General features: G+C 47.3%; 1 protein-coding gene across 1 annotated transcript; it reads right to left on the minus strand.

Annotated features, from left to right (window-relative positions):
• Positions 1-186: 186 nt before the first annotated feature.
• Abcg5 (ATP binding cassette subfamily G member 5) lies at positions 187-27,232 on the minus strand. Its single transcript, XM_034514378.2, has 13 exons — positions 26,946-27,232; positions 26,235-26,356; positions 19,651-19,787; positions 19,458-19,556; positions 17,069-17,201; positions 15,528-15,667; positions 14,493-14,622; positions 12,915-13,128; positions 12,609-12,814; positions 11,622-11,760; positions 8,037-8,222; positions 2,562-2,674; positions 187-731 (listed from the first exon to the last, which is right to left on the minus strand). Exons 1-13 carry the CDS (start codon positions 27,089-27,091, stop codon positions 538-540), a joined length of 1,959 nt encoding a protein of 652 aa, XP_034370269.1. The 5' UTR covers positions 27,092-27,232; the 3' UTR covers positions 187-537.
• Between the last annotated feature and the right edge of the window lie 44 nt (positions 27,233-27,276).

Raw genomic sequence — 27,276 nt, forward strand, 5'->3', positions numbered from 1 at the left:
TGCCCTGTATCAGGAATGTTCACCAACATCTGCCCAGGAGCTGCCTGATGTGCTCAGGTGACCCAGCCCCATCATGTGGACAAGCATGGGGGTGGCCGGGTTAAATGACAGTGGAAGCTCCTTACCCTCTTCTGTAGGAGGCTTTCTCAGGCCAACCCAGAACACCTTCCTGTATTGCTCAGTCAGTAATCATTTGCATTTTTTATTATTATCAAATTTTTTATCAAATGTAAATATAATTTTAAAACAGGTTTATTTTTCTGTGTCTAGAACAAACACATAGTCAAGCTAATGTTCTGTAGGTTTATGAATTATTATTATTTACATTATTGGACCAGTTCAGTCACAATGTCCAAGCACCACAACACCCCCCAAGCTGGAATAGCAAAAGACTGGAATAGCAGAGCCTTGTTGCCCTTGGGGCTCGGGATAGATGCAAGGGTCACAGACGATCCTGATGGTTAGAAGACAGTACTTCTCTGTGCTCCACGGTGGCGGCACACATGCTCATTAACCCTTTCCTGCCTGCCATCCTAACTATCTGCTAATCATGTAGTCCCGGACTTTAAAAATCACGATTCCTAGGATGACCAGAGTTGGGATGAACGCGTACAAGATCAGGAAGTTTGCCGTGAATCTGGATGTGGCACCTGGGCAGGTTTTCTCGATGAACTGAATCCCTTGGGTGATGGAACACATTGGGTGATTTAGCATAGAGGTGTTGGGTCCACCTGCCAAGGAAATGACGGACAATGTCAGCTCCCATGCACTTCAGGTTACTGACTCACAAATATTCTCCTGATGTTGAGTAAGTGTTCAAAACTCTAAGCATCCCTCTTCATGACAGACACACACTGTTTTGGAGAACCCAGAATTCACAGTGAAATGAAGCAGGAGTGAGCCAGCGGAGGATGGGTTCTGGCTTGTTTGAAGATGGGAAAGTATTTTCTTGTATTTTGAGAATAGATTCACTATCCTTTTTCTGATCTTCACCTACTGTCAAATATCCTAAAGTTATCTGCCTTGTTAGGTGAAGATTTTTAACCCCTGAACTCTGCCAGGCACAGGGATTTCCAGTGGCCAAGGGACTTGTGTCCTCAGTACCCTGTCATGGGATTGGAAGTTGACTTTTGTCATACGTCAGGAAGTGCATGCTGACAGGAGCCTGATATAGGTGTCTCCTTAGAGGTCTGCCAGAGTCTGACATATTCAGAGGTGGATGCTCACAGCTAACCATTGAACTGATCAAGGGGTTCCCAATGGAGGAGTTAGAGAGAAGACTGAAGAAGCTAAAAGGGTTTGTGGCTCCATGAGGAGAGTAACAATACCAACCAACCAGAGCTCCCAGGGTCTAAACCACCAGCCTGGGAGCACATAGGGAGGGACCAATGACTCCATCTGTCTATGTAGGGAAGGATGGCCTTGTCGGGCATAGGTGGGAGAGGAGATCCTTGGTCCCATGAAGGCTGGACGCCATGTGTGGGGGAATTCGAGGGTGGGGAGGTAGAAGGGGGGGCACATCTTCATAGAAGCAGGAGGAGGGGGTATGAGATAGAGGGTTCTTGGGCAGGGAGGGAATGGGGTAAGGGGATAACATCTGAAATGTAAATAAAATATCCAATAAAAAATTATTGATTTAAAAAATGGGTTTACTCATCTGTAATCTATACACATCATATGGAACAGAGGCTACACTAGCTTGCTTTGGTGTGTTCAGCAGATAAGAACTGAGCCTGTCTAGAATATACTAGCAATTATATAGGCCTGTCACTTTCTAAGAATATCAAAGTGCCCCTAAGTGACTGACTACAGACAAGAGACTAACTTGACCTCTGAGTATTTTCCTTTGAAAATCAGAGAAAATGGGGCATGGCTGGAGAGATGGCTCACAGTAAGAGCTCTGCCCACTCTTGTAGAGGACATGGGTTTTCTTCCCAGCATCCACTCTGCTTACACCTGTCTGTAACTCCAATTCCAAGGGGTCTGATGCACTCCTCTGGCCTCCAGCCACTAGGTACTTGCACAGCGTGCATGGAGGCAAAGCATTCACTGTCAAAATAAATATCTTTTTAAATGACTTAAATCAGAGGAAAGGGTGGGTTTTATTTCAAATCAAGGTGTAAAATACTTTTATTATGAACATACAATTCATGAACAACACAAACTCCTGAAATGAGCATTTCAGGAGTTTGGGATGATAACTTAGTCAGTAAAGTGACTGCCACAGAAGCAAGGACCTGAGTTTGGTTTGCTCACACAAAACAAGTGTAATCCCAGCACTGGGGAGGCAAATGTCCCTGATCCTTGCTGTCCAGCCAGCCCAGCCTAGTCAGAGAGCCCAGGTCTCACAGACTGTTTCAAACAACGAATGGGTAGCTATGAAGGAACAAAGCTGAAAAAAAAAAAAAAAAATCCAAGGTTGTGTTCTGTCTTACACACACATACACACACACACACACACACACACACACACACACCATTTCTTCCAAAAATACATTTCCCTAGGAAATTGCTTACTTAGAGCCACATGCAAAAAGAATATGGTAAAATTGAATACTTACCACAAGTGAAATTTAGGCCATAGAACTCGTTGACTACAAGAATCTCAGAACAGTATTTTTGGAATGTAAAGTAACCTAGGATTTTTAAAGGAATAGGCATTTCTTCTCTGTTTCTTAAGAAAAAGAAAAAAGAGAAAGAAAATTCAATAGGTTCTAGTAAAATACTCTTACTAAATAAAAGAAAAAGAAGTCTTTATGTTTTCTAATCTAAATATAATCTTCCATCTCTATTGTAAACATGATCCTTACAGTGAAATCTTCAAAGAACACAGGAAACTGTAAGCAAATACCATTACCCAGAAACAACTGCTGACATTTCGGTGATATCGTATATCATGTGTGCTTATGAAACTCACACCAGGTAGGACGAGGCTGTTCACACTCTGCATGATCCCAAATAGATCCCAGTCATCCCTCCATGTCAGTAAGCACGGTGCTCTGTCATTTCAATCTTTACCTGGCAGCTCATTTCAGAAGAGACTTAAGAGCCTCTCATGACTGCTGGCTGGTGTACTCTCTGTCTCTGTCTCTCTGTCTCTAGACTTAAATAAACATGCAAAAAATCATACACCCAGCACACACTACATCAGACTATCTGGCATCTGACTAAGCAGAGCTCTGAAGGTCCTCAGGGTGATTTGAGAACCAGATTAGAATATAAGGAGTCTGGCAGTGGTGGAGCACACCTTTAAATTCCAGCACTCAGGAGGCAGAGTCAGTGGCAGAGGCAGGTCCATCTCTGTGAGTTCAAGGTCAGCCTGGTCCACAGAATTAAGTTCAGGACAGCCAGGGCTACACACACAAACCCTGTTTCAAAACAAACAAACAAACAAACAAACCACCACCGCCAAAATACAAGGGAAAAAGCTAAGGCTGCAAGTAGAAGCTCTTGGGTTTGGGTGTCCCCACCCTTGTTCCTTTCTTTATTCTTGAGAAACACACTCCTTTCCAGTCTGTCTCAGGAGGAACTTCCTGCCAATACTGATTCCCTCTTGAGGCACTATATGGTTTCTATCAGTAATGATCTATTTTGGGACCAGTGATATGGCTCAATAGTTTGCATTTTTTGCTGTTGTGGAGGACCTAGGTCCAAATCCAGCACCTACATGGTGGCCCACAACCACCTGTAACTCCAGTTGCAGAGGACGCAACAGACTCTTCTGACTTCCTTAGGCACCAGATACACATGTAGTATACAGACATTCACACAAGTAAAACATTCACAAATTAAATATATATTAAATAATTTTTCTTTATGAGACTCTAATCCTAGGTACTTAGGGATTATTGTTGTTGTTGTTTTGTTTTTTTTTTTTTGAGACAGTGTTTCTCTGAGTAGCCCTGGCCATCCTCGAACTTGCTCTGTAGACCAGGCTGGCCTCAAATTCACAGAGATGAACCTGCCTCTGCCTCTCGAGTGCAGGGATTAAAGGCTGAAGGCAAGCTCCACTGCCCAGCACTTGGGGGTATTTTTAAGTATCCTATCCCTAAAGAACTCACAGTGCAGTTGGGCACATAGACTGTAGATCCTCAATGCTACAATAATATAAACAGCACACCAACAACCAATGCCACATGTCCAGTGCACCCTTACAGTTCATATTTGTTGCCTCTCCTGCTCCCAGGTGGTCCCCCTGCCCCATGCCTTTCAGCTACAGGCAGTGTTTCAAGATAAGAAGCTGTGGACTGGAAAGGGTAGTTGGGAAGAAATCAGAGGAGAAAGAACACTTAAGGAGGCAGATGACCTGAGCACAGGCCTGCCAGCGCCGCTGTACCACTGGACAGAGGATGAGAAATGGGAGTCCAGGGAGATGAGCTCGAAATTGATGCTGGAAACAGTAGGGGGCTGGAAATGAGTTGACACTGAATAACCATGGGAACAATCGAGGTGTTTTAAGAAAGTGAATGCAGTGCCAACAGGTAGGAGAGGGCAGAATGAGGAGGGTGTGGCTAAGCAAAGAAGGAAGGACAGGCTGTGACAAAAGGTCAGGTATGAAATGACAAAGACTTGGACAGGGTGATGGTCCCCAGAGGGGGCTGCCCTACTGTGTACTGCTGTGTACTGTGTACTGCTGCTTTGAGGTCAGTTTCCCTCAGCTCTCCCTGTGTACAGAGCTAAACACAAGACATGTGCCCCGTGTGCACTTATACTTGGTATCAGAAAGGAAACCCTACACAGGGTCAGCCAGCACCTGACCCTGTGTAGCAACCCAAGGAAAGTCATTCAGTTATCATTCACTTATTAGTCCAGTCTAACCAGTGATTTTTGCAAACTTAATTGGCTCTAGGTCCTGGGCTGGTCACTAAGAAAGACTGTAGTGACAAATGGTACATATTGCTGCTCTCAAGACTAACAGTCTTAAATATTAAAGATAGGATGCAGTATAAGATGGCCTTAATGGTGTGAGTGTGTGTGTGTTTGTATTTGTATGTGAGTGTGTGTGTGTGTGTGTGTGTGTATGTGTGTGTGTGTGTGTGTGTGTATGTGTGTGTGTGTGTGTGTGTGTGTTTGAGTGCTTCAGAGAGAGCCCCTTCAACCTTGGGGCCAGAGGGCAAGTTTTATACAGGTGACAGAGGGACAAAGTGGAAAGTTCAAGAAGAGAATAAGATTCTGTCACAGAAATCTTGGATTGTAGGGCTGGAGAGATGGCTTAGTGGTTAAGAGACTGGCTGCTCTTTCAGAGGACCTGGGTTCAATTCCCAGCACCCACATGGCAGCTCACAACTGTCTGTAACTCCAATCTGTGACACCCTTATCCAGACATACATGCAGGCAAAACACCAATGCACATAAAAAAAAAGAGAGAGAGAGAGAGAAAGAAAGAAATCTAGGATTGCTTTCAAGAAGGAGGAACCAGGTGTTGTGATTGACACATGGCTATCTGCACTGTTGTTAAATGGGAAGAAAGTATGCATGTGTCTCATCTGACAGAGTAATATGATCTTATTTTTACTTTTTAAATTTTATTTTAAAAAATAGCAAGACACACAGAACTCTGGCCTGTGATTGTTTGGGCGACATTTGTTTTCCTTCTCTTACATTCTATGATGTACTGTGTTAGGAGAAGCAACAACAAAGCCATTTCCATGTGTGTCTAAGCAAGAGGGAGCCAGAGGCCAGATACTGCAGGCAATTCAGTCAGGAAATGATGACATGAAAGGAGAGCCTAGGAATGCAGGCTGAGGGAGAACAGAGTGGAGTCCATGCACAGCCTTGCGATGTGGTGGCTTTGCCATGAGCATGAGAATGTTTACCAATGGTGGCCATGGCATCCCTCTCAAGAACATTCATCCCTTTTCCCAAGAACCCTAGCATGTGAAATAGTACCAGACTGACTAGCACTCTAGAGATCTGAATATATAAAAGAAGAGACGTTACCCATGCTTAGGTCTACCTTGTTGGCCTGATTCTCAACATTTGGACTGACTTGCAGTTTTCAGAGATGCTACCAACCCCCTTCAACAGCAGAGACAAATACAGTGTGATATGAAGTCTGTCCTTGATGGATGAAAACCTAGCTTGCTTCTCTCAGTAGTGGCTCATCTTTCTATAATCTAGTATGGACATCTCATGGCATGCTCTCTGTTGGGGTATCTCATTAACCCCTCCTGATCTGAGGAAGTAGCTTCTTATCTGGAGATTTTATAAATCAGGAAACCAGCTTCAAGAGAAAACCCAAAAAGTGGCTTGTTCATGGTCAAGAGGCAGCTAGGCAGTAGAAGAAGCTTCTGGTCCAGGCCTGGTCCTTGCTATGAAGCACGTGCACTCTGAGCATCCTCCAAGAGGTGCCCCAAGCAATCAAGTCCAAGCCTAGCTTTCTTATTTGAAAACAAATTACTCCAAACTCACATAAACAAGATTAAGTTTAAATAGATGCCCACATTTTTGCTGTTTCTTGCTTGATTTTGTTGTGTGTGGGGGCTGTGTGCATGTGCGTGCTCCTGTGTGCATGTGCTTGTGTGTGTATGTGTGTGTGTACTTGTGTGTGTGTGTACTTGTGTGTGTGTGTGTGCTCATGAGCACACATAGGAAGGCCGGAGGAGGATGTCATGTATTCTTCTCCATCTGTCTCCATTCTAGTCCGGTGAGACTGGGTCTCCTACTGAACCTGAAGGTTGTGATTTGAGGGCCAAGCTGGTTCCAGCAATCCCCCTGTCTCTGCTGGGGCTACAGGCCATGCCTGACTTTTGTGTGGGTGTGGGGAGCCCACACTCAGGTCCTCATGCTTGCCGAGAAGCCCTCTGAGCTTTTTTTTTTTTCCCTCTGAGCATCACACCAGCCTTTTAAGCTAAGTAAACACAGCCATCACATTCCCTTAGGGTTGCCTACTGGATCCCACAAGCAGCGTTGCCTGGACAGATTTAACTCATTACATTTTTAGACCCTTTCTATGACTAATTGTAAGACATATGTGCACTGCACATGTATGTTCTTGGTTATAAAGTAATACATGATAGGACAATTATAAAGTAAAATGTGATGAAAAATTAAATACCATCCAGAGACTCCCAGTGTTCACATTTGGCACGTGCCCACTAATTGTTTTTTTTTTTTTTTTTTTTCTTTTTTCTTTTTTGGTTTTTCGAGCCAGGGTTTCTCTGTGTAGCCCTGGCTGTCCTGGAACTCACTCTGTAGACCAGGCTGGCCTTGAACTCAGAAATCCGCCTGCCTCTGCCTCCCAAGTGCTGGGATTAAAGGCGGGCGCCACCACCGCCCGGCGGTTTTTTCCTTGACAGTATTTTATCCTGTTGACTCTTTCCTTACTTCACTGGTTTTAATTCCAGAGCACCCATGCTTGCCTCCTTGCTGGCTAGTAAGAGGAGGGGGTATGAGCTGGGCAAGCCACATTCTCTTATTAGGGTACAGAGTTCTAAAGAGATGGCTTAGCAGTGTCTAAGAGCACTGGCTGCTCTTGCAGAGGTCCTGGGTTCAGATCCTACTACCCACATGGTGGCTCATGACCATCCGTAACTCCAGTTTCAGGGGATCTTCTGCCTTCTTTGGGCCTTTATAGGCACCAACACATACATGGTGCTTGCAGGCGCTCGCACATACACATGAAATAAAAATAAATATACTTAAAATGGGAATTGAGAGCTGGAATCAAGTGTCACTTGTACCAGTTAGATGCGAGCTAAAGTGTACAGTCTGACTGTGAACTGTGCTGCTGCGAGCCTCCTAGAGAATCCAGATTGCTTCCTGTCTTTGGTTTTACTGGCTGGTTACATGTGAGTCATGTCCATAATGTGCTTACATTGTTGTGTCCTGGTTTCTACTAAGAAGACATCTTACTAACAAACTGAACAGTTCAAAGTCTAAGACAATAATGGTTGGCAAGCCGTAGAAACAGCCCCGACTACAAGGTGATAAGGAGAGCTAGCCACTCACTCTCTGGATTTGCTCTAGGACAATCATTAGGTGATCTTTGACCCCAAATCCTGCCAGACTAAATCTACGGAATCCTCTCTTCTTACCTGATAAATCCAGATCCAATAAGCAACCCAGAAATGCTCAGCAGAGCCACTATACTGTTGACAATGTTGGGGTTTTGGACCATACCGAGAAGCACGAGTGTTAAAAATTCTCCAATTAGGTGGGGAGCCAAAAGAGCAGCAGAGAAATATCCAAATCTGGCAACTTCAGGGTACAAGCCCAGAGTCCTAGGAACACATGAGGTCTTTAGTTTTCTCTCCACGCACCATTATTTAAAAACAAGACCATATTTGCCTCCCGTGACTAAGCCTTGCTGGCTGGTGGGAGTTGGAATTAGCAGGGCGAGCCACTGTCCCCGTTGCCAGCCCTCTTAGGAACAAAGCCTACATTTGAGCCTACTTATTACCACAGTTGTTTCTACTGCCTTTCACTCAGTGTGCATTACTTGTTACGACGCCTTTAGCTCTCGTGGTAAAATATTAAATTGCTTAGACAACAGCCTCCTGGCTGGTGTGTGCAGTGTCTTGAATTCTCCAGGTCTCTTCATAAATAACTGTGGTCTCCCTGCCATTCCTACTCCAATGCCCAGAGCTCCCTCGACTCCCGTACCTCCCCCAATCCCCCACCTCCCCCACTTCTCCCACCTCCTCCACCTTTCCCACCTCTCCACTGTGCTGCCCTACCCACCCCTATTCTGTAGAATTATAGCCAGCATGCAGTCACTCACCACCTTGTTCTCCACGCCTTAGCCTCCCACCCCATTGCCCTAGTGTCATTTACTCTAAGAGCCTTGATTTGACTTTCCTGTCCTTGTAAACAAGCTAACCTGCATCTGTGTCCTTTCCTTATATGTGTCTTTCATAAATTATTCTCACCGGTGATAGTGTGCCTTTATACAGATTCCACTCAAGAAAGTTGAACTTTTGGATTGTTGTGGCAGCCAGTTTTTATGCTGTGCTGGGTATTTGAACCCAGGGCTTTGTGCAAGCTAGGCAAACACTCTGCCCACTGAGCCACATCCCCGTTTGAGTTTAAACTCTCATTAGACTTGGGGGCCCATTAGTCTATTTGTAGAGCAAGAAAAACAAAACAAACAAGCAAACTAACAAAAAACATGTTTCACCTGCACCCTCCCCAACAGTCTTGAAGGTTCTCGCTTCCCAGCGCCCAAATCACCATCGTTTTTTATTACATTTTTTTTTCTCTGTATAGTCTCGTGGCTTTTAAAACATCCTGTCGCCCTTGACATTTTTATAGTATGAGGCACAGTATCATTCTCCTCTCCATCTTTCCCCTCAAAGTCTTTTAACTTTCTTTTCTTTTTTAAATGTTTATTTATCTTATGTATGTGAATACACTGTTGCTGTCTTCACACACCAGAAGACAGAATTCACAGATGGTTGTGAGCCACTATGTGGTTGCTGGGAATTGAACTCAGGACCTTTGGAAGAGTAGTCAGTGCTCTTAACCACTGCGCCATCCCTCCATCCATCTTTTAACTTTCTTCATAAGCCATCCACAGAAGTGTCTCCTAGTCAGCTGGTCTCCATCACCTGGCCTCAGTCACGCGCTCTGTCATACACTCACTTGCTAGCACTTGAAACTTTCCACTTCCAAAAATTCAGCCTGAAGTTTTCAAGTGTGGCCTCTTCCCCCTTACCGCCAGGCCTCTCTGACGCCTACGCTTGCTCATTCTGTACCGCTGCCCTGGAAGCCCTGCTCACGTCAGGGGTCATTGCTGTGCCAACTGGTTCCACTCTTCCATGCTGCCACTTTGCCTTAGCTGGCTTTGGGATCCCCTAAGGTTTTCTCTTTACATCTTGGGGTCCAGTGGAAGCTCATCACGGCTGCATGAACCTGTATTTTAAGTTACTTTCTCTCTCAGTTCCCCAATTCCATTCTCTTCTGCATTCTCAGAAAGAGAACTTGCCTTCTATTCTATGAATCTCTGTCTGTCTGTCTGTCTGTCTGTCTGTCTATCTATCTATCTATCTATCTATCTATCTATCTATCTACTTATCTATGTATCTATCATCATCTATCTACCTGTCTATATATCATCTATTTATTTATGTATCTATGCATCTATCTATCCATCATCTATCTATCTACTATCTATCTATCTATCTATCTATCTATCTATCTATCTATCCTCTCTGTCTCTGTCTGGGGGGCTGTGGGGGGATGTGTTTCCCTCCATCTTTGTTCAGTGTGACTGAGTCTACTTGCATCCACAATGCCGGGCCGCTCTGACACCTCCCCCGCCCCCTATATATAACTGGGCTTAACTACTTTGAGTAGACTGTGCATCCACTCACCATCTGTTTGCCTGCATGCTAATTTTGCAGCACTGGAGAATCTAACTCAGGACTCTAGGAAAGCCTTCTATCCTGGAGCTACACCCCCAGGTCCTCAAATACTTGTTGCTGGTTTTCCTTACCATAGTCTAAGACAACCACTCTTTCAGCCTCGTGGTCATGGGGCTCACACTGATTTCTTTCTTTGCTCTTCAAATGGACTGGTGAATGCTGCCCATCCCCCTCTCCCATCCTAATGAGAGTTTAAGACACACTGCCACCGGTGAGAACAATTTGATGAAAGAAACATATAAGGAGTGCATACAGATTAAGCAGATGTCCCTCTTCATCCTCTCCAGTACCAGCCCATATCCTCACTGCTCCTGTCAGTCATGCCCTGGGCCCTTTAAACCAGACTACACCCGCTACACTCCTGATGTTCTTTTCTGGAAGATGCCAATGAACCAATGACCTCCTCATGTCTTGCCTTACCTCCTTCAACCTGTCCTGATACTGAACACGCTCACAGTAGCTGTGCCTCACCTCTGTTGTTCCCTGAGTAAAAGTGTCTTCTGAGAGCATGCACCAAGCCCTGCAAACCCCTCCTTCTGGAGCCTATGCCAGCACGTCCTTGATTACCCTGCACTTGCATGCATGTAGCGGATATCAACAGTTCATGGGGCATGGCATGGGAATTGCAGAGGTTTCAGTTAGGAGCATTTGCAGAGGACAGAAGGCAGTGAAGAGGAACAGTATCTCGGAGACCTGCCTGGAGTCCTCTCTACCTTGTCACTAATGGAGTCAGGACAAGGCGACTTGTGTCCTCCATGGCTTCCTACAGCAGAGCCACATGGGGAAGAGACATGGCAGAGATGGATAGAAAACAATTCTAAGTTCTAAGAAATAAAGAGCCATCGGTCAAAACCCACAGAGGCAATGTGGTTCCCAATGCCTTCTTCTCATAGCCAATCTCTTTCCTGAAGCCCTCTTGACCCACCAGACTGTGATGCCCAGCTCCATCAGCAAAGCTTCAGACTGGGGAGCTGCTACAGCCTGGGGAGACTACCTGGCTCCTGCACCTGTGTCCCATTTTCTTGTGAGCACTCTCCTGTAGCCCAGACCCTCAGAGCATAAGACACACAGTTATGCTGGCTGCTCTTGGGTCCCAGGCAGCCTTCAGTGGGGTTATTTGTAATAAAATATGTGCCCTGCAAGGCAGGTCATTGCACTAGACATGGATGGAGCGGTTCACCCAGTAGCCAGCTGCCTCACAAGGCCCCACAAGGAGCCTGGCCCAGGGGAACCACATGTCCCTGCACACCACCTTACCAGTAACACACGCTGCTGAAAATCACTGTGGCAATGATGCTGAAGGGGAGGGCATGCAGCACGTAGGCGAGCAGCATCTGCCACTTCTGGTACAGGCCATCCTGACTCTCCTGGTCGCTGACAGCTCTCAGCATGGGGACTGGCATAGAAGGCACATTCCGAAACAGTCAGTCACCGCACCACTGAGAGGGGAAAGGCTACCCAGGCTGAACTTGAGGTCAGCCAAGATAGTGACCAGAATCATGGAAGGACAATAAATACTCCCATCTCAAAAACCTACACATTACCTTGGGATAGTGTGGTAGCAAAGACCCCACAGGTTCCTCTCTCTAAAGTAATAAAGCACACAGAAAGGGAGTGTGAGTGACTGACCCAAGGCCACTTGTCTTCTCCTGCAGGACCCTGGTCCCCACAGCAGCCAGGACTCAACATTGGTTCCCAGAGACCAGAAAAGCCTGGTAAAGGCAGAGACTTAACCATCACCCTTCTCCCCATTTGGGGCCAACTCCTCAAAGCGCTGGTCTTCCCTCTTCCCTGCACTTAGTGTTACGTTTTGGAAGTTTCCCATGCATATTCTTCTGTGGCAAACTGTAGGGCCAGACAGCACGGTGCTGCCTCTGGGTCCCCACTGGATTTAAAAATTAGGTGTTGGCTTCTTGAAAATAGGATTCAGCATGACAGCTGAATCTACACCAACTGAAAGTCCTAGTCTAATAAGACTGAGCTTTTGAAAAAATTTTAAATTCTGCACCACCAATGCCACATCACCTGGCATTTTCTGGGTCCTTCAACCCTCAGAGATGAGGGTTCACCATTTGGTGAACTCACATCAAGGGGATCCTACAGTTAATTACCTTTCCTTGGAATTGGGGGAAGGGCAGGCTTATCTTAGAAAACTTCCTTTACAATGGTGAGCTTTTGGAAGGCAATATCTGGAGCAGATAGAGTTGGGGGAGAGAGCTTCACCTCCCACACACAGTCACTTACACAGATTCACAGCATTGAGCATGCCTGTATATGGGGTGGCACCTACAAGCTGGTACAGCAGCCCCACTCGGTCCTGGACAGCGCCCTTTAGCATGTTGTTCTGGACCCGGAGAAGGTAGAAAATGAGGAACAGACCCATGATCAGATTTTGAACGAGACGCATAATCACCGCCTGCTTATTCCTCATTAAGTTTCTTGATACTCTCCTGAAAACCAAACAAGCCAGTTTCAGTTCCTTTTATTTCGTTATTGTAAATGAGTGTGAAGAGCTAAGTCAGCCCTTGGCTGTATTTCCAAAGCTCTTACCTCAAGAGGACACCGAGCTTGCAGAACATTCCAGGGGGATCTTTCTTTTTGAAAGGAACCATGGGTAAGGTTTTCAGGTGTCTTACTCTTTCAATATTCTCCAGAATTTTGTGACAGATGTCAGATTTCTTGAAGGCGGATTCCAGCATCTGTACTCTCTTGTACGTTTCTATCTCCCGCTCTCTGCTTTGGGTGTCCACTGATGTCAAGTCCACTAAAAGTTTGCCCCAAAAGATATTTGTTTCTAAATACACACGCACACACATACACACACATAGTGGGCAATCATACATGATTTATCATTCTTTACTCTACCTCAACGGAGAAGTTCCTATCACTAATGACTATCTGGTACACTAAAATATCTAGAGCTCCCCAGAAAGGCCATGAGAATCCCATAACAACTGCCTGGGAGGATTTCAAAACTTGACTAGTTTTTCTCTTGACAGTCTGAGAGAGAAGCCCCATCTTATGCTCTGATAAGTCAGTAGAGGCAGGTTAACTGACCTGCCAAATTAACTCCTTGAAAAATAAGAGAACATCAAAATAGACAAATGCAAAAGCAAAACTTACCAAAACAAAAACCTAGAAGAGCCAGTGTCATCCATGCCAAAATCAAAGATAAGGAAGATTTAGAAATGGCAAGATGGCTCAGCAGGTAAAGGAGCTTGCAACCAAGCCTGATGACCTGACTTTGATCCCTAGAACTCACATGGTAAAAGGAGAGAATCAATTTCTCTGGTTGGTTGTCCTCTAACCTCTACCTGTAGACTATGGCACAAATGTGTGTGCAGGCACAGAGGCACGGGCACACACACACACTCACAATTAAAAGTTAAAATCAAAGAAGATTTTCAAATAGTCTCAATGGTAAACATTTTTTAAAAGTACACTTACTGAAATTAACAGGCTGGCAAGCAAAGGACCAGTAAGATTCTGCACAGAGCCTTACCAACCTAAGACAGACATGCATTGCTTTTGATAATGCATATTCCATGACAGGTAAGGAAGACATTCTTGGCAGAATGACCTAAGACAGGCTCAGTCTTGTTTATGAAATAAAAAAGAAGAGAGGTGAAGTGCTTTGGGGGCTGCCTGGAAAGAATCTCACATGGGCCAAGGACAAGGAAATGGGCTACTTGACAGGAATATGACATTAGGCTAGAAGAAAGAAGTAATTTCAGGCAGGAATCTAAATATTGGGCTAGAACAAAGTAGGTTTCAGACATGAAAATGACTTTGGACTAGGACAGGGAAGTAGGCTCAGATATTTTGATCATCCTGATAAGCCCTTGTAAACAGTGATCACGGGAGTGTTCACAGAATTGGGTTTAATGCCTTGCTTGTTCTTTGACTATTTGTGTTTATTATCGTGCTTGTTCCTTGACTATTTGCATCTATTGTATTGCAAGTTCCTCAACCTAGAACTGACCTTAATACTTGTTTGTAATTGAAATGGTATAAAAGCAAAAAGGAGGAGGAGGGATGGGATAGGGGGTTTTTAGGAAGAGAAAATGGGGAAAGAGGAAGGCATCTGAAATGTAAATAAATAAAATATCCAAGAAAAAATACACTTACTGTAGAAATCAAAAGGATTGGAATGTTCAGGACAGGGGTAACCACAGCTATTGAAGAAGGCAAGCATCTCCTCTGGCGTGCCACAGAACACCAACTCTCCATAAGTCAGAATGGCAATTTTGTCGAAGTGCTGATTGGACAACAGACGGTGTTAGTGTGTGCTTCCCAGACTGGGTTGCCCCGTGTGGGAGTGTTGCTGTATGCCTCTGAGCCCCACATCACACTTGGGCCACTGAGAGCGTGACCATGAACAGGCCGAGGTGATCTGTGTGTTGCTTGGGTTTGAAATATTAAATCTTCATCTACTGACAAACAAATACTGCTAATTAAAATGATGCTGTGGGTATCAAATGAAGTTTCTCTGGGATAAAATCTATAATGTGATGAAATGGGGCTTTGGTGGCTAAGTCATGATGCCACTGCCAGATGCCTCCCCTCCCCACTGTGTGTGTGTGTGTGTGTGTTTGTGTGTGTGTGTGTGCACGCGCGCGAGCACCAACATCACATGTCTTCCTTAATTATTCTCCACCTTGATTTTGAGACAGCGTCCCTTACCGAACCTGGCACTTACAGATTCAGCTAGACAGAATGGCCAGCAAGCCCCAGAGATCTTCCTGCCTCTGCCTCCCTAGCACTGGGTACCAGCATGAGCCTCTGTACCCAGCTTTTACAGGCATATGGGAAACCCAAACTCACAGCAAATAAATTACAAACTGAGCCATCTCTCCAAGTTGCCATTGGTATTATTCTACCAACTGTGTGACTCTGGCTCCATTTTGAGTCATTTCTACCTTGTACCCTTTTCTCCTTTCAAGTGTGTATGTGGATGGTTGGCCCAGGATTGCCTTGATTGTGGACCAAATGAGCTAGCGTATAGATGATGTTTGACATGCCTTAGGTACTGAGTAAGTCAGCCCATGTTCTCTCATTCCTGGTGTATGCTCTTTACTCTGTCCTGCCCATTCCTGGTTCAAGACACCAGGCCTGCTTTTTTACACTGTTGAGTTCAGTGGGACAAGAGGTGCATTTCCTTACTTGGAAGAGCTCAGAGCGAGGCTGGTGGATGGTGACAATCACAATACGATCCTTGCGAGCCAGCTCAGCCAAGAGGAGGACAATCTGATTTGCAGTCATGCAGTCCAATCCTGTGGTTGGCTCATCAAGCATCATGACCTCTGCCGGCAAAGAAGAGTCAGATGTCTGAACCACTGCCCAGCATGCTCTGTGCTTAAAACTCGGTATTCTGACCAGACCTTCACTGAGATCCTGCAGCCCATCTAAACTGCGTGGTGAGAAGTGGCCATGTGAGAAGTGGCCACATGGAAACTGGCATTCAGCCTGAGCCCAGGAGAAAGAACCTGACCTGGGAGGGTCCAGCTCTCATCTCTGGAGCATACATGGAGACAGGAGAGAGACCATAGCAGGCCTCTTTGTACTCTGGACTACTTGGACTCCATGCCTGGGACACTGACAGACCAGGGCTATCAGGCAGGCTTGAGGAGGGTAAGAAAGTAGCTACCGTTTCCCTAGCCCAACCCTGTTCCATACCAGGGCACTTTGCAGTATTAATGAAGTCTGGTCTTTGCACACCAGAAGGAAGAATACAAGGTCTGAAGTGTCAGTGCATGGACCGGCATTGCTGGGGTCTTCAGAGGCTCCAACTGTATCCCATGTCCACCCATGAAGTGACAAAGGCCTTTTTATCATCTCCTGACCAAGCATCATCAGAAGAGGCAGGCTTACTCTAGTACAGGGTAAAGAATCCAGTTGCAAAATGCCCTCTCAAAGGAGCATGAGGTTTGTCAAGTTGGGAGAATGACCAAACCAGGCCAGAGGAGGCAGAGGACTGGCTACCTCACCTTGATAACCTCTTCCCCATGGCAAATACACTCGGCCAACTCATATACACTTCTAGTCATTCCAGAACCCACTGGCCTTCCTTATGGGGCACAATGGTCCTATTCTCATAAGTCAGCATGGACAGGGTGAGCCTCATATTCATGAAAGGCTCTGGTGAACCACAGATACACAAACAGGATACTCTTAAGAGAAGTTGAGTGCAAATGGTCTTTGTGATGGTAGTCCTAACTTTGAATAATCTAGTAACCCCATGGTTAAGGGGAAACATGGTATAAGCTGAAGATGCATTTAATACACCCAACCTACTGAGAATCTTAGCTGGGTAATAGCACACTGTAGGGCCAGTCATTTTCCTCATGGACTCACTGCTGCTACCCAGCATCTTGAGGGAATGTGCCACCGTTTGTCATTAGTCTGAGAAAGGGTCAAAGTTCAAAGTTCAGTTGAGTGTGTATCGCTTTCAAATTATCGTAAGGTTGAAATGTGATAAGCTGACTGTCTCCCAGATTACAGACCCTCACCAGGAAATGAACTACATAGCATTTCCTAAAATTAGGGTCTCTATGAAATTTGATTATCATGAACATTTTCAAAACCTCAGGGATATCAATCACAAACCATTTCTCACTGGGAACTGTGGGGAAAGAGCCTGAAGCACTGAGGACACATGGAGGCTACCTTACTAGTATCTGGTAACAAGTTTGAGTCCCACTTACTGGGGTCCTGAAGGAGTTGGGCTGCAATGGAGACTCTGCGCCGCTCGCCACTGGAAATTCCCCCAAAATTATAGTTGCCAATCATTTGGTCTGCCACGTGGCTCAGACTCAGCTCTGTCATGACTGCCTCTACCTGTAAGAGACACAACACCCTAGGGCTGCCACCTGTTTCTATGGCTGAGACTTCAGTTTATGGGCTGGTGATGACCCAGGAGAGATAACACTTCTCTAGAGTACAAGGGTCACTTTCAGACTCACCATACCCTAGGGAGAAAAGTCCATTACAGTAAGATCCACCTTGGTTTAATATATAATACATAGGTCAGATTTAAGTAAAAGTTTTAAGTCCCTGGAGAGACAAAAAATGCTTATTTTTTTGCAACAGAAAAGTGTCCAGGAGGCATAATTATGACAGATTATGATAAGTATTTGAGTTTTGAAATTTTATTATCATAAACATTTTTTGCACTTTAGAAAAAAAAAACAATTTGGTTTAAAGTGGCTCTCATGTCCCCTTTGTAAGCCAAATAAGTCCTGGAGGCTCAAGTGGCCAATCACAGTGTGGTTTTACATCAAAGGAATATAATCCAGCTTCCAAAAGTAATTAAAAGCCATTCTAATCTTTACTAAAATCTCTTAGAGAAACTTCAAAGAGCCCCCAACGTATAATCCGCAGCTCTGCATCCAGCCTTCTAATTCCCACCAATCCTCCTCGGTCTCCTACCCTGCAGCTCTTGCAGTCTGCTTCTTACTTGGGACTCTCCACACCATAACATTCCAAAACAATCCTGACTGGCTTGCTGAGAAGGCTGCCCTTGCCCCGTCTCCCCTTCCCCAGCTTACAGCAGCCTCCAGAGACCTTTGGAAATCTCTTTTTCTACCTCTCTCCTTCCTCGATCCCCAAGTCTGCAGGAAGCCCTGGGGGAAGCAGAGCTGAGACTGAAATAATAACAGAGCCGAGAATTTGTTCTCAGCTACCTTTAATGAGATTGTGTCCCTTTCAAAATGAAAAGAGAAACCGGCACATTTCTTTCAAAAGGAGCCGCAGTAAGAGTGCAGGAAAAGAGAGGTAACTTTTGGAGCAGAGTTTCAGAGAAGTGAAGCCAGAGTCACCAGCGTAAATGAAGCCCTGGCCTACAGATGATGTGAAGGAGAAACGAGGCCAGGGTGTGTCAGAACGCTAGCACGATCCTCTTGGAATCAGATCGAAGAATCCTAGAGCTGAGCTTTGCTTGACATGTGGGTGCTCTGCATGGAACCCTGGTTGGTCCTCTGAAAAAAAAAAACAGCCAGTGCTCTTAGCCACTTATCTACAGAGCCATCTCTCCATTTCCCTTCTCAAAAAATTTCTCCTACCATTTTAGATTTTAAGAAATTACTAACACAAGCAGAGAGACAGCGGCAGAGGGACTTCGTGGCTTGTCCCTTCCTCTGTCACTCGGCTAGGCCCACCAAGCCATGTGAACGTGTTTTTGCACAACCATCTCCTAGGAGAGTACAGGTGTTCTCTCAGACCATAGGGTTCCCAAGGAAGTATGGAGTTAGAGAGCATGGGTCTTTCCCACAGAGTGGAGATGAAGCTCCCCTTCCCTGGCTAATATTAGACATAAGTGAGATATTGTATTTACACAAGCCTGCTGAATGCCAGCCAGAGAAGACACCAGAGACAAGACACATGTAATACCCCTAAGCTCTCTGGGTAACCTTAGTAGGAGAGACAGCTGAGGCACGGCTATGTGGGGGCTGGTTACCTACAGCTAACTGCCTCCCAGAGTTGTCCAGGATTCTCAAACAAAAGCAGCCTGCTCCCTTTCCCAAGAGTACGGTCAGATGCCTACCTGCTTCCCAGGAAGCTGTGCATGCTGCTGCTGGCGACAGCCCTGCCTGTTGCTATTTTTTCCCAGGCAGTTCCAAGGCCTTCACAGTCCAGACTGAACTAAGAAATGTTTCCAACTAAGGTCAAGGTGGGTTTATTTACAGCTACTTGCAAAATGAGTGTGGTCAACAAACAAACCTAGATGAAAAATGATTCCATAGTTTCTTCCTTAATGAAACAAATTTAGTCTGCTTTGCATGAAGCCCGAGAAAGACAAGACAGGTAAGTGGGTAACACACCGACTACTTGAACTGGATCCCCTGAAGCCACATGATGGAAGGATGGGACCAGAGGTATTAAAACAAACCAGGCTTGAATTGGAGTAGTCACATTTTAGATGTTCAGACAGCTCATGTAACTGCCACTTAGGATGGCAGAGGTGGAGGAGAATACAAGCGTGAAAACAAAGATAAAAAAATGGGAGGACCAGGAGGCAGCCGGAAGAAGAGCTGCTGAGGCACCTGGTCTTGTCCCTTGGGGAATTGGCCTTCACTTTGCTTTAACTTCAAGTACCTTCTTGTTGTAGAAGTCCGCGGAGCTGCGTTGGAGGGCCAGCATCGCTGTGTATCTCAGCGTCTCGCGCACAGTGAGGCTGCTCAGAAAGACGTCGCTCTGCAGGAAAGGGGACATCAGGGTCGTTGGAACTCCGGGTGATGGTGGGTAGGGAGGCAGAGCCCCGGCAGGCCAGGGCCAGGGAGACGCCTACCTGCAGGACGTAGGAGAAGCAGTCTTGGAACTGGTCCCTGCGCAGCCCGCGGCCGTTCACAAACACCTCCCCTTCCAGGGTCCCAGTGCGCCGTAGCCTCCCGGAGATGGCGTCTAGCAGCGTGGTTTTCCCTGAGCCTAGGGGCGACAAGAGAAGGCCCTGGAGGAGCCTCTGCACGATGAGAATGGGGGCACTTCTCCAGACCCTTTATGCCTCAATGGGATCCTAACTGCACCTCTCCATGGCCCCTGGGATCAAAATTCTAGGGTCTAAATAAATCTTTCCAGTTTATCCTTTGAGTGAACTGGGACAAGCCTAGTAAAAGAGGCCACACACCATATGGAAGTGTCTTATAGATTTTGTGACAAGAAACTAGTTCTGTTGCTCTTGGAATCCAGGTCTGAAGAACCTTCGTATTTGCTCTTTATAAGAAAGGGCTCAGATGGTAAGGGTGCTTGCAGCCAAGCCTGAGGACCCGAGTTCAGTACTAGAGGTGAAAGGAGAGACTGAATTCTCAAAAGTTGTCCTCTGACTTTCCACATACACGCCACGGCATTTATTTGCCCATGCATATACACACATGCATATACACACATGCATAAATAAATGCAGTGGGAAAAATTCAAGTTGAGAAAAAATGCAGGTTGCTGGGCAGTGGGGCAGTGGCAGCCCAGACCCTTAATCCCAGCACTAGGGAGGCAGAGGCAGGCAGATCTTGGTGAGTGTGAGGCCAGCCTGGTCTACAGAGTGAGTTCCTGGATGATCAGGGCTACACAGAGCAACCCTGTCTCAAAAAACAGAGAGAGACAGAGAGAGAGAGAGAGAGAGAGAGAGAGAGAGAGAGAGAGAGAGAGGAAGAAGAAGAAGAAGAAGAAGAAGAAGAAGAAGAAGAAGAAGAAGAAGAAGAAGAAGAAGAAGGAAGAAGAAGAGGAGGAGGAGGAGGAAAAGGAGGAGGAGGAGAAGAGAGGGAGGAGAGAGGAGAGAGAGGAGAGAGGAGAGAGGAGAGAGGAGAGAGGAGAGAGGAGAGAGAGGAGAGAGAGGAGAGAGAGGAGAGAGAGGAGAGAGGAGAGGAGAGAGAGGAGAGAGGAGAGGAGAGAGAGGAGAGAGGAGAGGAGAGAGAGGAGAGAGGAGAGGAGAGAGAGGAGAGAGGAGAGGAGAGAGAGGAGAGAGGAGAGGAGAGAGAGGAGAGGAGAGAGAGGAGAGAGGAGAGGAGAGAGAGGAGAGAGGAGAGGAGAGAGGGGAGAGAGGGGAGAGAGGGGAGAGAGGGGAGAGAGGGGAGAGAGGGGAGAGAGGGGAGAGAGGGGAGAGAGGGGAGAGAGGGGAGAGAGGGGAGAGAGGGGAGAGAGGGGAGAGAGGGGAGAGAGGGGAGAGAGGGGAGAGAGGGGAGAGAGGGGAGAGAGGGGAGAGAGGGGAGAGGGGGGAGAGAGGGGAGAGAGGGGAGAGAGGGAAGAGATGGGAGAGAGAGGGAAGAGAGGGGAAAGAGATAGGGAACAGAGGGGAGAGAGGGGAGAGAAGGGAGAGAGGGGAGAGAGGGGAGAGAGGGGAGAGAGGGGAGAGAGGGGAGAGAGGGGAGAGAGGGGAGAGAGGGGAGAGGGGGGAGAGGGGGGAGAGGGGGGAGAGGGGAGAGAGGGGAGAGGGGAGAGAGGGGAGAGAGGAGAGAGAGGGGAGAGAAGAGAGAGAGGAGAGAGAGGAGAGCGAGGTGTGAGAGGTGAGCGAGGAGATTGGAGAGGCGAGATCGGTGTGTGGAGAGGAGAGAGAGGAGAGAGGAGAGGAGAGAGAGGAGAGAGGAGAGGAGAGAGAGGAGAGAGGAGAGGAGAGAGAGGAGAGAGAGGAGAGAGAGGAGAGAGGGGTGGGAGGGGAGAGAGAGGAGAACGGAGAGGAGTGGAGAGGAGAGAGGGGAGAGAGGGGAGAGAGGGGAGAGAGGGGAGAGAGGGGAGACAGGGGAGACAGGGGAGAGAGAGGGAGAGAGGGGAGAGAGGGGAGAGAGAGAGGGGAGAGAGGGGACAGAGGGGAGAGAGGGAACAGAGGGGAGAAAGGGGAGAGCGTGGGGAGAGGGGAGAGAGGGGAGGGAGGGGAGGGATGGGGAGAGGGGGGAGAGGGGGGAGAGGGGAGAGAGGGGAGAGGGGAGAGAGGGGAGAGAGGAGAGAGAGGGGAGAGAAGAGAGAGAGGAGAGAGAGGAGAGAGAGGAGAGAGGAGAGGAGAGAGAGGAGAGAGGAGAGGAGAGAGAGGAGAGAGGAGAGGAGAGAGAGGAGAGAGGAGAGGAGAGAGAGGAGAGAGGAGAGGAGAGAGAGGAGAGAGGAGAGGAGAGGAGAGGAGAGGAGAGGAGAGGAGAGGAGAGGAGAGGAGAGGAGAGGAGAGGAGAGGAGAGGAGAGAGGGGAGAGAGGGGAGAGAGGGGAGAGAGGGGAGAGAGGGGAGAGAGGGGAGACAGGGGAGAGAAGGGAGAGGGGAGAGGAGAGAGGGGAGAAAGAGGGGAGAGATGGGAGAGAGGGGAGAGAGGAGAGACAGGGGAGAGAGAGAGGGGAGAGAGGGGGAGAGGGGAGAGAAGGCAGAGAGGGGAGAGAGGGGAGAGGGCGCTGGGAGAGGGAAAGAGGGGAGAGGGAGGGAATATAGTGGAGAGAGATAGGGAAGAGAGGGAAAAGAGGGGAGAGAGGAGAGAGAGGGGAGAGAGGGAAGAGAGGAGAGAGAGGGGAGAGAAGAGAGAGAGGAGAGAGAGGAGAGAGAGGAGAGAGGAGAGGAGAGAGAGGAGAGAGGAGAGGAGAGAGAGGAGAGAGGAGAGGAGAGGAGAGGAGAGAGGAGAGGAGAGAGAGGAGAGAGGAGAGGAGAGAGAGGAGAGAGGAGAGGAGAGGAGAGGAGAGGAGAGAGAGGAGAGAGGAGAGGAGAGGAGAGGAGAGGAGAGGAGAGGAGAGAGGGGAGAGAGGGGAGAGAGGGTAGAGAGGGGAGAGAGGGGAGACAGGGGAGAGAGGGGAGAGAGGGGAGAGAGGGAGAGAGAGAAGAGAAGGGAGAGAGAGGGAAGAGAGGGGAGAGAAATAGGGGACAGAGGAGAGAGGGGAGAGAGGGGAGAGGGGGGAGAGAGGGGAGAGAGGGGAAAGAGGGGAGAGAGGGGAGAGAGGGGAGAGGGGAAAGAGGGGAGAGAGGGGAGGGAGAGGAGAAAGGGGAGAGAGGGGAGAGAGGGGAGAGACGTGGACTTGCAGAATTACTGAATGTGACTCTGATTTTTAACAAGTTCTCACAAATATTAGAGTTTGAGGGACACAGGCATAGTGGCCCATGTGGAAAGCAACCTCAGCCTGCACCAAGAACCTTGGCTATAGCCAGCCAGTCACTACCTCAAACATTCCTGTAGAGTTCTAGAGAAGCAACTGCCTGGTACTTGAGGTGACAGAGGAAATGCTTCTGGGTTTTTGTTTGTTTGTTTGTTTGTTTTGTTTTGTTTTGTTTTGTTTTCCCAAGGTCACATCACACACAGGTTAGCCTGGGTCTCAGAAGCCCTGGAGACAGGACAGACTTTTCCCAGCAATTCCTACGCAAGGCTGCTAAGCAGACTACTAGCAAGAACACAGTCAGGAGGCTCTGAACCACTAGGGAGAGCCAGGGAATTCTGCCAAGCTAAGCAGCTCACACAGGACCAGAGAGAAGATCTTCTATCCAAGGGTTTTGTAGAAACTGCTTTTGCTGTGAGGGGTCCAAAGACAAGTTCTTACCATTGTGTCTAAACCATGTGTGACCAAACTTGGGATTAACACGCATGTTCAGGTAGTGTGGGACAGAAAGGAGCACAAGTGTATCCTTTAAAAGGAAGGGACTTCCAGAAGTCATTGTTTGTGGCGTGCATCCTGTAAATGTTGACAATACACTGTTTGTTACACATCACTGTTCACAAGACTTACTCCGTGGCTTTTCTGCCCACGCACATTGTGTAGGCTGTTTGCAATCGTTTTTCCATGACATTAAGAGAATAGTTCATGTGGAGAAACTTTAGTAGTTGTTGTCTTCCCACCTGTATTTAGGAGTGTTAGCTCAGCTTCCTCACTGCAAAGAAGACTTATTATCACAGTCAGTATATTTGTAAACTGCCTGAAATGAAAGTGTAGGCATAAAACTATTTTCTTGTAATAAGAGAAAAAAATAAATTGTGGGCTGGGGGAATGGTTCAGTTTTAGAACACTTGATCCAACCTCCTATAAAACACACACACACACACACACAAAGTAATTTGATTAATTAACAAAAATGTAAGAGAAATCCCACAACTCTTCCATTATGTGAGATTAGAGCCAGAAAATAACTGCTTCTGAAGAAGCCAGCTGTTATTGGCTTGAATATAAAATACCCCCCGCCCCAGCCTCTTAGACCCCCAGTTGCTGGTACTACTTGTGGAGATTCTGGAAGCATTAGGAGGGATGACTAGCTGGAAGAAGTAGGTCACTGGATCCTCAGGGGTGCTCCTTGGGAGTGTTCCTCAGGATGCTCCTCGGAGGTGCTCCTCAGGGGTGCTCCTTGGGTGTATCTTCCTGACTCCTCTCTCTGCTTACTGTCCATCATGATATAAGCATCCCACCATGCCTCTCAGTCACCTAGTACCTGGTTGTTTTCTTATGGTAACCCAATTAGACTAAGACAGTCAGTGAATTAATTGTCATCTATTATTGTTGTTGTTATCCCATTTAATCTTCATCTAATGTCATATAGCTGTGCTTGGATGAACGCTCATGGATTTAATTCGAGGTTGGAGCTCTGAATCCATTTTGTTATTGTTATTGGAAAACACCTGAGACTGGGTATTTGTAGAAGTGTGTGTATGTGTGTGGTGTGTGTATCTGTATATGTGAATGCTTTATGTGTGTGTGTGTGGTGTGTGTGTCTGTGTGTGGTGTGTGTATGTATAGTGTATGGTGTGTGGGTGTCTATGTGTATGTATATCTGTGTGTGTATGGTGTGTGCTTGTGTATCCATGTATGTATATGGTGTATGTATGTGTCAGTCTCTGTGTGTCTATGTGTGTATGTATGTGTGTCTGTCAGTCTGTGTGTCTGTGTGTGTGTTGGCCTACAGTCTTGGAGACTTAGCGTTCAAATGGGATAGCCTCATGTGTTTGGCCTTCTGGCTGCGTTGACACCATGAATGGTGTCATTGTGAGACAACGGGTACCAAGCTGCTGCAGGATGAGACAGAAGCCAGGGGGATTCAGATATCAGGCCTTCTTTTATATCAACTTTCTCTGGTGAGAATCCATTTGGATGCTGCATAAACTACATTCATCTCTTCAGAGGGCTACCCCATGTTCCTCCATCTTCCTAGAGCACCAGGCCTCTCCTTTCCAGAGGAAGAATAAACTTCTGTCGCAGAGCTTTGGGACTCACCCTTAGCTATATCAAAACAGTGCCACACCTCACTCTCACCACAGACTTACACTTCCTGTTTCTAGGAAAGAGCAAGGCAAGGGGACAGTTAAATGCCCACAATTTACAAGCAGCTGCTCAATCAAGAGAGTTCTGTGAATCTAATCCTTAAATGAATATATTCAGGATAACTCATTGTTGTGAACACTGAGGTATGGCACCCAGAGCTCCTCTTCTGGGCCAGCCTACACCTTCTCAGCTGCTGGAGACAGGAGAATTTACAGCTATAGGGTCTGCAGGAACAGGGGAGGAAACCCCTCAGAGGATAATTACTGATTAGTGGAAGAACACAAAACAAACATGGAAGTCAGGTTCAAAGGTTAAAATCTCTCCTGAAAGGGAGAACAGGACATGGGAAATACACACAAGTAGTCTCAGTGCAGTGTGTGTGGTGCTTAACTCGGGAATCGGAGTTTAGTCCTGCCTGATAAACACCTTGACAAGAACTTTCCAGATGTGGAGATACCAATTGAAAACACAGCTGGGTGGCTGACCTTGAAGGGGTTAGGAACTGTCCAGACCAACATAGTCAACTAACCTGGACCCTTAGGGCTCTCAGATTCTGAACCACCAACCAAAGAACATACATGGGCTGGACCTAGGCCTTCTTGCACATATGTAGCAGATGTGCAGCTTGGCCTTCATGTGGGTCCTGAGTAACTGGAGCAGGGGCTGTCCCAAAAGCTATTCCCTGTACATCTTCTAGCTGGGCTGCCTTGTCTGGCCTCAGTGGGAAAGGATGTGCCTAGCCCTGCAGAGACTTGGTATGCCAGGGTGGGGGGATAACCAGGAGGGATCCCCACCCTCTCAGAGAAGAAGGGGAGGAGGGACGGGGTAAAATACTGCAGGAGGGGGTGACCAGAAGGAGAACAGTGAGTGGAGAGAGAGAATACAGCTGGGACTTTGTTGCTCTGGGCTTGAACTCCAGCACCAAGGTCAGTCAAACAAGCAAAGGAAGCACTTACATGTTCGTCAGGACTTTCCACTCTTCCCAGGGGCTTTTCTCAAGGTTTCACTTTGGTACCAGGTTCTATTCACAGTCAGACAAGTTACTAGATTTTGTTCAAATGCTAAATGCATGGCCTTGTCTCTACAACTTAAACTTATTTCTTCAACATTGCACTTAGACCGATCTGAAACCTCCCAGAGTCTGCCTTAGAAGTACAGGGGCCCCCGGCGCTTACCTGAGCTTCCTAGGATGCACATGATCTGGCCACTCTCCATGTACAAGGAAACATCTTTGAGGATTTGCCTGTCCCACTTCTGCTGCCATGATTTGATGTCCCACCAGGGCCCAACACGGTTGCTTTAAAGGAAATCCCACAAGGGCAAAGACAGAGTGGGATCCTGAAAGGGGCCAGACCCTGTTTCCCAGCCCCGCCGCCAGCCCCACCCCATCCCAGTTGCTCCTGGACAAGTCGACAACTCTGTTTCAGCCTTATGTCACACTCTGTGGTCTTTGGAGGTGTAATGACAAGCTGGCCACCACCCAAGGAGCGTGCCTCCCATTAGCTGCTCTGATTACTGGGTCTCTGGGCTGAGAGCTGGCATTCTGCACACTATTTATTCTTGAGGTGAACCCTGCATTCCTTCAGCAGAGTTCATTCCACCTTGTGCCCCCAGCACCCCCACTTTCCGAGTCTTCTCCTTTTACATATGGCAGGTGGTGAACAAGCCAAGGAAGGGGTATAGCAGAAACTGGTGAGAAGCAACAAGTTCTTCAGGCAGGGCATGTTTTAATGTCTAGGCCCTGGGCAGGGGGAGGAGCTAGTCACTGTTGCCACGGACTGTCCACTTCCACCCTGATGTGCTAGACAGGCAGCCCAAAGCCCACAGGCCACCTGCCCATTTGGTGGGAAAAGGCATCACAGCTTTCAGCTGTGGGGTCCCCTTACCTGACTCTGAAGGACACATGCAGGACACCTAAGCTGTGCCGAGCCTCCGGGCCTGTAACCGAGCCTTCCTCCAGGGAGCTCTGAGACCCTCTGTTGATGTGAGGCCCTCTGGCTCCCTCTGGACTCAGAAAGGGCAGCTCATTCATGACCAGCAGGAAGCAAATGCAGGTGAATTTTCTAATAGCCTGTCCAGCTCCAGAGCAGCTTTAACTGAGGAGCCAATGGGAGTGCCCTGTCTGTTTCTACCCAGCCCTGGAGTCCTCGTGAGACAACAGTTCACCAATTTGGCCAATGATTTGACCATTATCTGATGTACCTTTAGCCAGAGTGT

Source organism: Arvicanthis niloticus, chromosome 11 (genome assembly GCF_011762505.2).
Source record: "Arvicanthis niloticus isolate mArvNil1 chromosome 11, mArvNil1.pat.X, whole genome shotgun sequence".
NCBI lineage: Eukaryota > Metazoa > Chordata > Mammalia > Rodentia > Muridae > Arvicanthis > Arvicanthis niloticus.

What these genes read in the sequence shown, in the direction of transcription:
- Abcg5 (XM_034514378.2), bottom strand. Translation starts at nt 27,091, where the DNA reads ATGAATGAGCTGCCCTTTCTGAGTCCAGAGGGAGCCAGAGGGCCTCAC. An exon ending in CGGACTTCTACAACAAGAAG is followed by an intron (nt 17,202 to 19,457) that starts GTACTTGAAGTT and finishes TGTCTCTTACAG; the next exon opens with GTAGAGGCAGTCATGACAGA. An exon ending in ATTGGATCTGGATTTATCAG is followed by an intron (nt 2,675 to 8,036) that starts GTAAGAAGAGAG and finishes CTTTTTCTTAAG; the next exon opens with AAACAGAGAAGAAATGCCTA.